The sequence below is a fragment of the Acromyrmex echinatior genome, chromosome 12 (assembly GCF_024713525.1).
Source record: "Acromyrmex echinatior isolate Ae372 chromosome 12, ASM2471352v2, whole genome shotgun sequence".
Taxonomy (NCBI): domain Eukaryota; kingdom Metazoa; phylum Arthropoda; class Insecta; order Hymenoptera; family Formicidae; genus Acromyrmex; species Acromyrmex echinatior.
In genome coordinates this window covers 1,986,979-1,998,735 of record NC_141863.1, presented here as the reverse complement: position 1 = coordinate 1,998,735, position 11,757 = coordinate 1,986,979, and the positions used below count along the sequence as shown (strand labels likewise).

Genomic DNA, 11,757 nt, shown 5'->3' with positions numbered 1-11,757 from the left:
GGTAATAACTTTTATCCTTCGTCTATTTGAAATTTACGATCACACAGCAATTACGAGCAAGTATATAAATATGTTCCCTCGCGATAATTCGATAATACGGCGTTGTTTCTCCGTTTTCATTTTCGCGCTCTATGCGAGTTCTTAGGTAATAAACTACAAATAAACGGCGGATATACCCGTAGGACTCTTAGTTTGCTGTATAATCGCGTGAGAACAAAATAACGACTTCAACACGGAGCTTTAAGGATCTAATAACGCGATGTAACAAGTAAAAAGAATATATACATAATAAAATCTTCGGCGCGAGAATATGGAACAAAATTATAATGAAAACTATCGCAGAGTTATCAGCATAGCATATAATAGCAATATTACATATATTTAAATTTTAAAATTAGCTGAGGATTGCAAGGCAAAAAAGAAGTTATTATAACGATATTTTATTTAGGAAATAGTGTATGTTTTAACATAATACATTTTTACACGCTATTTATAATGTAATATATGTAAATAATATACATAACACATTTGCATCCAAAAACATGTAGTTATAAGTAAAAAATAGATTAGAACAAATGAATGAAAGTCATTATAATTATGAATAACACCATACCGGTTCTGCATTTTTCTTGTTAAATTTTCACTTATTGATTGCTCAATATAAAATTCTCAATCAGTTCACGTTTCTATAGAACGTATGTGTAGTCTCTATGTGAATCATCGAAATTTCTGACAGTGTTAAGATTGTTTCCACTGCCGGTGCAATTAGGCTGTTTACTTTACGAAAAAGGTACGGTAAACTTGCGACGATTTTTCAGGAATCACGCGAGGACTCCAATCAAGTCGAAGAGTCCCAATGGACACTGCGGTTGGTACTTGGAGCAGTTTCTATTGCGGCCAACCAGCTCGGCTTCGATAACATCTCGCGACAATCCCTCGTGTTTCGAAGTACTCGGACTGAAAGCAGAGAATTCTCTAATATAATTAAATCACGACTTATTGTCTTTCAGTACTTACAGTGACTTTTTAGAAAAATAGTAAACATTAATTAGCGATTTATTAATAACGAACAGAATAAAAGATAGTATATTTTTTGAAATTATTTTAAAAGGATTTCTCAAAGTTTCAAAAAGATATAATAATTAAAATATATTATCTTCTAATTGAGAAAATTTAAAAACTGTTTTTTGAAAAGAATGGGAATGTATTTCACCAATCATCATACGAAATCTAATGGAATCACTGCATTAAAGACGCGCTGTGATTAGCCAATGGTTTTCCTATTTAATATTAAATTAATATATTATCTAAATTAAAAAGAATACTTTTATACGAATACTTTTTGTTAAAATAATATATAATCTTTTATGTTAGAAATTTAAGATATATTTGGGTTATGTTTCTTTATTTATAATATAATGTACCTGAACTGCAACTAATAATGGCCCAGCACTGAGCTAATTGTAAAACTCTATATGGGAAGAGATTTCTTTTTTATTTTTAAAGGAGATGTAAAGATTTTTAAAGAAGATAAGAGAAAGTAATGAACATTACCTTTTCGTAATGTCGTATGCCCTAGCAATTAAACATTTACAAAGATTTTAGAAAATCTCATCTGAGAATTTCTCTAAAACGCTTTTATCTTGATTCTATCGAAAATAACGACGCTACCTTTCTAATATTTTCCAGCGTTTGAGGAATTTAGCCGAAAACTTCCATCACGAAACTTGTGCATGTCCGATAACGCATTCTTGTACATTTGCGAATAATGACTCGAAAGAAAATCGTATGGGTTTTTTTCGTAATCGAACGATCTTTATTTATACGTTCCCTCTTGGCGTTTTTCCCTTGGGAAGCATTGTAAGTCCCGACAGGGCTAAAAACAATTCCCTCATCTTGCATGGCAATCGTCATTTCGAGAAAAACCGATTTCACCGGCCCAATTTTTATATCGTCTTTTGTTACAGCGATGCGATCGATTTATTGGAATTTTATTTCGACCTGTCATCTTTTTTTTCCCCTCTCTCATCCTTCCTTTTATGCGAGTACACCTTCTCGATGAGAGACGATAAATCTTGAATATCCTGCGTGCTGGAAAACGAACCGAATGAAAAATATTTCCCTTAACGATAATGTTTCGCGAGTTTTTTTTGCGAGTTCGCAGGAATAAAGTTGGATCCCAGGATGCGTCCTGAAATATCCGATGGGTGGTATCGCTTCGTGCTTTTCGACCTCCGGTCGCTGAAGTGCCGGACGTTTCAAAAAGTTTATTACTGGTTTTATAACAATTTAAGAACGCTGTGCATAACTTTGCGATTTCGTTATCTCGTACAAACCGAGTGAAGTTATTCGGCATTTCTTACCGAAGAAAATAATGAAAAAGCGCAATGTACATAAGTGTTTGCCAAATCTTCCCTCCAAACTGCAACGCAGAAATTGTAATATTAAATGATCGACAGGAAGTGTTCACCGTTATTGTATTGAGAGATATTATAGATGATTATTTCACATTATTTATTTCATCATATCTCCTTCTCTGGTTTCTCGTGACTTGTCGATCAGCTGTTCGCCAAGAAAAGGCAGTTCACGGAAAGAGACACGGAATTTCCTTGTAATTTCGCGTTTCTTCTGGGAGTCAAAAAGAGATGAGGGCACATCCGAGCCGGGTGTAATAACGCATCAACGTTACCAAGCAGCAACCTGCGCTAACAACGAAGACGTGAAACGAGTACTCTTAGTGTTTTTTCTTTTTCCTCTTTGCTATTCTTGCGGATGAGCGAGGAACCGCGCATTGTCGTTATCATCGCCGCAACGCGACGATGCGAGGAGTTGCGTATCTCGTGTCAGGATACAAAAATCTTAAAGAGACGACCGTACCATTCTCGTCGCTTGTATACCTCGCATGCTGCATCTTCCGCCCTAGATCCGAGAAAGGTCGTTAGCAGAACTCGCTCTAATGGCTAGACGAGAGGACTAATGTTCGAGGGATCGAAGAGTCTCGTCTCAACTGTGGACTCAACCGTGAAATGTTTTATACGAGAAATAGTTAAATGTTCTTCGGCGAGTTTCAGCTCATTTACATGCGTTCGTCCGCAACGAGACGTGTGCTCATTTGCATAATAGGACAAAAGCATATAGAACGCGAAAGTAGAAGGAAGAGCTCGCGGCGCACCAACATTTTGTAGCAATATGCGATTCATCAACGTATTATGCAATTGTGCGTCGCACGTAGGTGACTTTTCGTTCTTTCGTCGCGGCGTCGACAACGGCGACAATGTCATTTTCGCCCGCGGGTCCGTGTTCTTTATTCATACGTTCCTGGTTGGAGAGCTTATTCGCTCGCGAGAGAAAGGTCGAGCCAAGCGGATGCGCGTCTCTATATAGGATGGGCGAAGGTTGCTGCGAGGAAGCCAAATTTGCTTTTCCATGGTGCGTATCTACTCCAATTTGCGACGCCTTGGAATACCGCATTTCCGGAAGAAAAAAAGAAGCCCGCGAGCGATGCCCTTATTCCTCCTTTCTTTCTCCTGTTTCTTTTTGCAGAAAGAGAGGAAACTCGCGTCTGCATTCTTTGGCCCGTTTTACACGTTGGTTGACCGAACAATATCGTGTAATGCGCGGGGGAAGAAATTCAACTGTGAGTTTATAATCCAGGTTTTATCTGTGAAAATGATGTTGTGTACAAATCTTTTTATATGAGTTCTTTCCTCAATAATGAAGATATTGAGACTCGTTATTAAAAGAATTATATTTGCTTGATATTATTATTATCAAGCTTTGAAAAACGTAATTTATTTTTAAAAAATGTAGCTATAATAATCTTAATTTTAGACGTCGTATTACAGGAAACTACTGCTAGGACTGGGCATGTATTTGAAATACTTTTACTTAAAAACAGTATTTGTAAGACAATTGTATTTTGTATTTCAAATAATAAGATTGACCGCAATCTTATCATTTTTAATTACAAAAAAACTTTCAATCTTTTTATTTTAAAGATAAAATACATAATATCTTTATGCTCCGCTGAAATACAAAATACACTTGCAAATACTTTTAAATAAAAGTATTTTAAACATACAGTCTTGATTACTACGGTATAGCATACTCTGCATTGATTGTTTAATTACTTTCATAAAAATGAACATATTATAAATTTTTTTTTCAATCAAAACGCCAAAAATTAAAGAACATACACTGTTAAATTCATATACTGTTAAATTCATAATTATACTCAAATTATACTCGGTTTCAATTATTTTTAATCATTTCTCTAAGTCGCCATTGCTGCAATATGTCGTTAATTGAACTAAAACAATGGAGTAAAACAATTTACCTCAAGAAAATTATTAGATTTGACTTAAATTTAGTTTATTACTTACTAAATACATACGTTAATATAATAAGATAATGTTTACTTTGAAACTAACTACAGAAATGGATTGGATCACATTTTGGCAAATGGAAGTTAAGAATAATAAAATGTTATTTCAAATGTTAATTCAAGAAATTGATTTTGCTCCTTTGATATTTAACAGTGTAATGGTATCAAGCAAAAGTATTTTTATTAATAAAAAAGTTATAAGTAGTGGAAAAAGCATTGAAAAAGTATTGGAAAAAGAACACCGGATATACTATACCGAAAAAATATTTAAGAATTAAAGAACAGCCGAGAATTTATAACATTTTTAATTTTTTCGAACTTAGAAGTTCATCAAAGTTTCTTTCTGCGTTCTTTTAGTAACAATAAATAATTTGCTTCACTCTGGCGGCACTATCTCTTTAAAACGAAGTAATTTGGAACTAAAAACAGAGTTGTATGAAAAAGAATAATTTTAATTGTGTATTGTCTTAACTAAATAATAATATCATGAATTTGCCATAAAGTTTCGGCCGTTAAGGCCAACGATGGAACTTACGTGAAGATCACGTGCATGATGTCACCGATCAACCCATTGTGTTGGAGCGGAAACTCCGAGGTCTCGCAGATTGCTCTCAGTAGACACTCCCTTCCGGAATACCCAGAGCTATAACAAAAGGAGAAAAATCAAGAAAAGCTCACGGCGAGACGCGGAATTCGAAGGAGGTTGAGGAGGAATGAGAGAGAGAATCGCACGGTCTTGGCAACTGTTTATTTTACGCCTTACAATTCTCTAAATACCGGATTGAAGGTTCATGTGCATACGTAATTGGTAGATACCTATGTATATTTGCGTCGGACAGTGTAATTCCCAGACGCAGTGTAATTCTAAATGCTCGTAAAATGAAACTGGGAGTGCATTCGCCTCGAATCTCTCCGTTGATTTCCCTTTTATTCGCCACCACAGCGAATTTCTAGGTGAAACTCCTCTCGCTCGCAAAGATCGACGCCAATTTGAATGCAATAATTGATCGATTTTAATTACATCATGCATGCCAATTAGGTGATTTACGACATACTAGTTTAATGATAGCTGGTTCAATGATAACTTTTATCTATTTTGTGGAGGTCTATTAATATCAAAATATCAAAGTAATGATATATTAATTTAATTTGTAAGATTTTTTTATTGATGTTGTACCTCAAATATATATTATTTTACTATTAATATAACAACTTTTTTGCTCGTTTTTGATCGTTATTTTGATATTTTGCTGAGTCAAATAATCGAGCGGTTTATATTATTGCTATTATAATATCAGACGTCAAACATTAGGATAGGAAGTGTCAAATGCGATTAGAGACTGAAATGAGGATATAGAAGTGATAAAGTTTCACCAAGAATGTATAAAGGCAATCTGTTTTTATTTATAGTTCGCGATTGCGTTTGTTTTAAATTTTGTTATTATATATAAGTGACAATATCAGTAAATTATTTAGCAAACGGTTGGATTAAATATTTTTAGTTTGAGAAAACACGAATATCCTACGATGTTATTATAGAACAGCTATTCCAGATTATCAGAATTTTAGATTAGATGGAACATGAATACCGTAAGGCAATATGAAAGGATTATCCATGAAAGGAAGATCCACGTGCTCGTAATGCGCAATTATTTGTTTGCGAACTTGCCTCTCAAATTTACTTTCCAGAACTTGATAGATTGTGGCTCTCTCGATATTCCTCTTCCTCCTTTTTAGTCCCGTCCAGGGCTCGAGAGATGTTATGTTTGGCGGTAAAACGTAGTTAGCCTCGAAGAAGTAGGATAGTGAGATCGAACTCAGAGGATCTTCAAGTGGCACCGCGAGAGCGACGAAGATCTGCAGGAAACGTTAATCGCATAATCGCTGCACGATTTCATTTCTACATTGGACTATTCTCGGAATTGGGAAAGTTTTAAGAGAACAAGATCTTATTTTCTCCCTCCCTCCCTCCTCCCCCCTTCTCTCTCTCTCTCTCTCCCTCTCAATCAAGATTCTAACAAAGGAAACTTATAATAATAAAAGATGTCTTAAGAAAGACAGAAATATATATATGTTCAAAAAGCTAATTACAATATGTTAAAATGTATTAAATAATAGGAAAAATATATATTAAGTAACAACAATCACATGTAATTATATTGTAACTAACGCAATTTATTGATAAAAATGTTAGTAATATTTTTACATATACTCACACCCATATTACTATTTTTTGGAAATGTTAGACTTCTAATAGGCCGATGTAAAATTTTTGCAATATCCGAGTTTGTCGTTTTTGTTAGCACAAGATGCGACGTCAGTATCAAATTAAATATGAAAAGTCTGCAATTCAGTAAATTCATCGTGGATTAGACATAATGAAAATTTAAGTAAAGAGTAAGTAAATTATTGTACTAACATATATTATTATAACATATATTATTATATCATATAAAATTACATAGACATGTACTCTTTTCTTCTTTCTTTTTTCTTCTGCCTATTTTATTTTGCAATATTTTTTTCTTGTTCGAAAGTTAATAAAAATTAGTATTAGTCAAGTTTATTAATTTAGTACTTACGCGATAATAAATAGAAAAAAATAGTATTGTTAAGCTTACAAGATCTTCTCTGACTGGCAACACATGGCAGGCGGGATTCCTTTAAATCTGCAGATTTCAGAACTTTGTATCGATTTCAGTCACCGAAAAATCACTTTGCGACATTATGCAGAACCGGTCTGCAAGCGTCACTCTGTACAGTTATGACTGATGAACGTTAATGTGATGTGTATACACAAATCTTTTTGATTTAGTTATTTGCTGTCTATTCGGCCGGGATAATATTGAACTGTCGAAAATTTTACGATTATTATGACAATTTGAAATTATCATTAAAATGAAAAAAAATTTTTCATGACAATTAATGACGTCGTATGAATTTTTTAAATCGAAATGAATCATCGAGTGATGAACTTTCAAAAATTCTGGAAATTTCTATTTTCTGAAATTCGAAAGTACATAATATTTAAATAAAAAAAAGCGGTAATAATAAAAATAATAACAATAATAAAATATCACAATACAGTATTTTACAGGTAAAATGCTTACAATATGAGTTATCATGGATATTGGTGTGTACATGAAATATGCATAACATAATAGATACATTGTATCATATACAATTGTATATATCGCGTAATGAATATTTAATTTACGCACCAATTTCCGCAGAGGTATTTTATTTTTATTAGATTTATTCTTGAAGATAAAGAGAGAGATACTAATATTACTATTTTATTTTATTTCAATTTTTTATTTAAGATATAATATAATATTATAGTAAAACAAAATTGATTCAGTTATTTGGATTTTCTAGATAAATAATATTGGACATTTCAAATTGGAATAAATCTTTCATACATAATTAATAATATACTTCTTCACTCTCAGATTTAATTTCGGTTTGTTTGAAATGCTGATTGAGGTTTTTAATATCCTTCTGCAGAGATCGCGCTGTATATATATCTTATATTATAGATAAATAATAGCTTAGAGAGATGAAATAAATTACAAAATTGTAAAGCAATGATATTTTAATATTATATAAAATTTTTTTTGTTTAAATATAGAATATTTACATTATTCTTTAATATAATATTATATATGCACTTAACTTTTACTGTGAGATATTCAAACGTTTAAAAAGAAGTTATTAAAATGTTACCTGATTTCCAATAAACATATTTTTAAGAATAGATTAGATTTTAAATGTTACATTCTCTTTTGAGAACAGTTAAATTAAGATTATTTAAAAAAAATTATTTTTACTCTAAAAGATAAATCCATAGAACTTATATATTTACAGACAGAACATGTAGATATTGATTTCTCTCTTTTAATTATATTTAAATTCATTTACATATAATATTTTACAAATTCTTAAATTGTGCTGATAATGAATGATGAAGAATTCCATAAATTCTTAAATTGATTTGTAACCCATTTTTCACATAATTTTTGTAATTATAATTATTAAGTTTTAGATTAATTTTATATATTTATTTAAATTGTTAAATTTCTGATCTGATAATGAACGTTTCCTATAATTAAATTTATACGAAAGAATCACGTTTCTCGAATACGCGATACAGAACGACAGATTATCAGTGTTATCGTGTCTCTTGTAAATATTGGCGTAGCGTTTCTCGACGCGTCTCAACGTGAAGAAATGGTTCGCGAGCTCTCACACCAAGCGTTTAATTAAATTTGCATAGGTACTCTTCGGACTTCGGGATTTGCTCATGGAGGGTGGGTTATCGTCCATAATTCTCAGTTACGTGCTGAAATGCAATTATGATCTCTCTCTCTCTCTCTCTCTCTCTCTCTCTCTCTCTGTCTCTTACAATGCGTCAGACTTAGCGGCAACGGGGCAGTCGCGATTAAAAAAATCCACAAGAGCGACTGCGCATTACTCGAAGGTAGAGTGCAGCTGTGACTTAAACCGCGCGTATATAAATGAGCCTATCCTCCCTATGGCGTGGTCATAGGTCGGATTAGCGTTTCGCTTTTAATTTCCCTTTGCATTTTATCTCGTTTTTTATGTTTCTTCTTGCGCCCGTCATGTCGTGCACGTCGAAGAGCGGTTTCCGCACTCGCAGAATGAAAGTACGGCATAGGAACCACGAACGCATAGTGAACGGGACGATAATGAAGCTTCATAATACATGGCGAATCACGAAAAAGCGGCGTGGGTAATTAAACGCGACGCGGACGCGGCTTAATGAAACGCAACGAATGCGAAGTCACGTATTTTTAAGAGACGCGATTAACGTTCGCATCTCCGCGCCACAAAGATAAGCGTCGTGGGGATATAAAGCGGTGGATTTATGCACGAGCGTTAATTGATGTAAACGTATTAGTTACCGCGAGTTGCTGTAAAGATGTAAAGAGGATTGCCTAAAGCCTAGTCTACAATTGCATAAATGTAATAATTGTAGTTGTCAGAAGACATCCCAGGTAGCAGCCTGTCGTTATTTTGTTGTGTTCAATATTTGGTCACAATTGGTTACTGACGTTATACGTCAATTAAGTGACGTTAATTATATTCAACGTTAATTTTAACATATCAATAAGCCTTTGCAATAATGACGTGATGTAGACGTCAAATTTACCATATATGTACACATATGTAAGTAACTATAATTAAAGAATTTATTATTACTGATATATATATATATAGTATATATAGGAAGTCTCTATCTATATTTGAAATATCTCGTTACTTTATTGATTTTATAAAAAAATGTTTCAGATGAAATTTATGTGTATGTATGTTGATAATCACGATGGATATTAAAACACATAATCAAACCATTTTTTTCATGCATTAGAGACAATAGAAAATCTACATGTGACAAAAAATCTTTCTTTTTCTTTCTGAAGTGTGATATAGTGGCTGTATTCCAAAATTTACTGTCAGAATTGAAAATCTACAGCATGTAACATAAATTATAGATTTTTAATAAATTTTGGAACACAGCCAATATATTTCCCAAAAGTTTTTTCGCGTTGAACACGATGCCATCGCAGAACTTGGCAGAACTTGCCTAAGACGTCAGGATTTTAAGTAAATTGAAATGAAAGGGACTAAAAATGCGTTTTTAATTACATTTAACATTTTTTAAACAGAAAAAGAAAATAGATTTCTAAATAAATTGAAGAGTATGTGAAAGTGTAATTCAAAAGTTTTCAAATGAACTTCGTTTCATGATCGTACGACTTTTATTCATCAAGTTATAACTGTTCGAATTTTGGATTTTCTGTAACATTCCATAAGTTTACAATTTTAGCCACGCACAGCACGCACACACACACACACACACACACACACACATACATACACTAACATCATGCATAAGTATGTATCTTTCTTGAAAATTTTACAGAAAGTCTAAAATTCAAATAGTAATAACTTTATAAATTAAAAAATGTCAAATGATCGTGAAACAAAACTCGTTCAAAAGCTTTTGAATTATATTTTCAGGTATGTACAGTAGGGTAAAATCGCCTATTATAAGATACCTTTTTTTAAAGGTTGGTAATTTATTTAATTTGTAATTTGAATTTCTGCCTTTATCAAATTTATGGGAAATATATTTAAGATTCAATTATCGCCAAAAGTTAGCAATCGATAATAGCTATATTTTGTTGTATAATAGCATGCAGATCCTTTTCGCATCCGCATTTCAAGAGATCGATGTTCATCGAAGAAATTGTCGGCCATCCATCTCAAGGATCTTTCTGATCATGCTCGCAAGATTTGATTCGCTCTAGCCATCCGCAGCAGCCTATGCTCAGCCGTGATCAGTTTCTTGAAATTAGGTCGGCAGTCGCAAATATATGAGAATTCAGCGGCTCTTTGTAATTGAGTAGAGTGAGCGCGACTCCTCTTTCTGCCAATACAATCGCATGGCATCAAAGAACCGACGGTCGCATGTTACGTATGTCCCCTTGCCGAATCAGTTCTTTTCTATATTAGCGGTCGAGTGGAGTAAAGCATGGCTCCTTCTCTCGCAGAGCGCACACTGGCACACTTTGGAAATGGAAATAAACAATAGTCGAGTAGAGTAGGTGCGGCTTCTCCTCCCGCCAAGGGCGAAAAATTTCGGTAAATAGAGGACATATCCGACGGTTTCTTCTGCCAAATACCTGCTGTTTTCTTAGTTATCTGCACTAGCAGTCCTTAAGGACCAAGGCAATGATTCCTTGTTGTCCCATCGCTGAGCGCCTTAAGCGGTCGAGTAGAGTAAAAGGTATCTCCTCCTCTCGCAATCGAGCGTATGGATTTTTTAAATTAAGCTCACCCTTGGATATCCTCCTGATGCTAATCTCCAATCTCGCCGAAGGTTTTCAACTATCCACGACATCCTTTGGAATTCCTGTGATCAGATTCCATTCGGAAAGAGACCTGTTACAAGCTGGGCGATGACGGCCATCTTAGACTGTGTCTAAGTATGATGTGTAGATCCTGAAGGATAAGAAGGTCAACATATTTCACCTTGTAATAGCGTCGCCGATCACTTGATCGAGGCACATCCTCACGGGCTTCATACTCCAGGAGGCTTCATACTCCTGTTTTCACCGCTCTCAATCATAATTCAGGAACCGATGCTGCCATTAAACAAAAAGTGAATGTTGTGCTTGGTACCTTAGGTAAGATATCTCAGGAGAGCAATTGTTCCACGAGAGCAATGTTCTCGGGAATTCGAATAGCCACCCTTATTACCTCGCTGTTCTAACGATAGACGCTCGCACGAGTTGATCGAGATCGACCGCTGCACAGAAATTGGCCGAACCAAATAAAAAAAAAGT

General features: G+C 34.0%; 1 protein-coding gene across 1 annotated transcript; it reads right to left on the bottom strand.

Annotated features, from left to right (window-relative positions):
- Positions 1–424: 424 nt before the first annotated feature.
- Positions 425–6,747, bottom strand: LOC105143701 (uncharacterized). The gene is made up of 4 exons (XM_011052158.2): positions 6,601–6,747; positions 6,054–6,241; positions 4,920–5,027; positions 425–957 (listed from the first exon to the last, which is right to left on the bottom strand). The coding sequence occupies exons 1-4, from the start codon at positions 6,745–6,747 to the stop codon at positions 822–824; spliced, it is 579 nt and encodes a 192-aa protein (XP_011050460.2). The 3' UTR covers positions 425–821.
- Positions 6,748–11,757: the final 5,010 nt, after the last annotated feature.

What these genes read in the sequence shown, in the direction of transcription:
- LOC105143701 (XM_011052158.2), bottom strand. Translation starts at nt 6,747, where the DNA reads ATGAATTTACTGAATTGCAGACTTTTCATATTTAATTTGATACTGACG. An exon ending in CAAAAAATAGTAATATGGGT is followed by an intron (nt 6,242 to 6,600) that starts GTGAGTATATGT and finishes CGTTTCCTGCAG; the next exon opens with ATCTTCGTCGCTCTCGCGGT. An exon ending in CTGGAAAGTAAATTTGAGAG is followed by an intron (nt 5,028 to 6,053) that starts GCAAGTTCGCAA and finishes CTTTTGTTATAG; the next exon opens with CTCTGGGTATTCCGGAAGGG.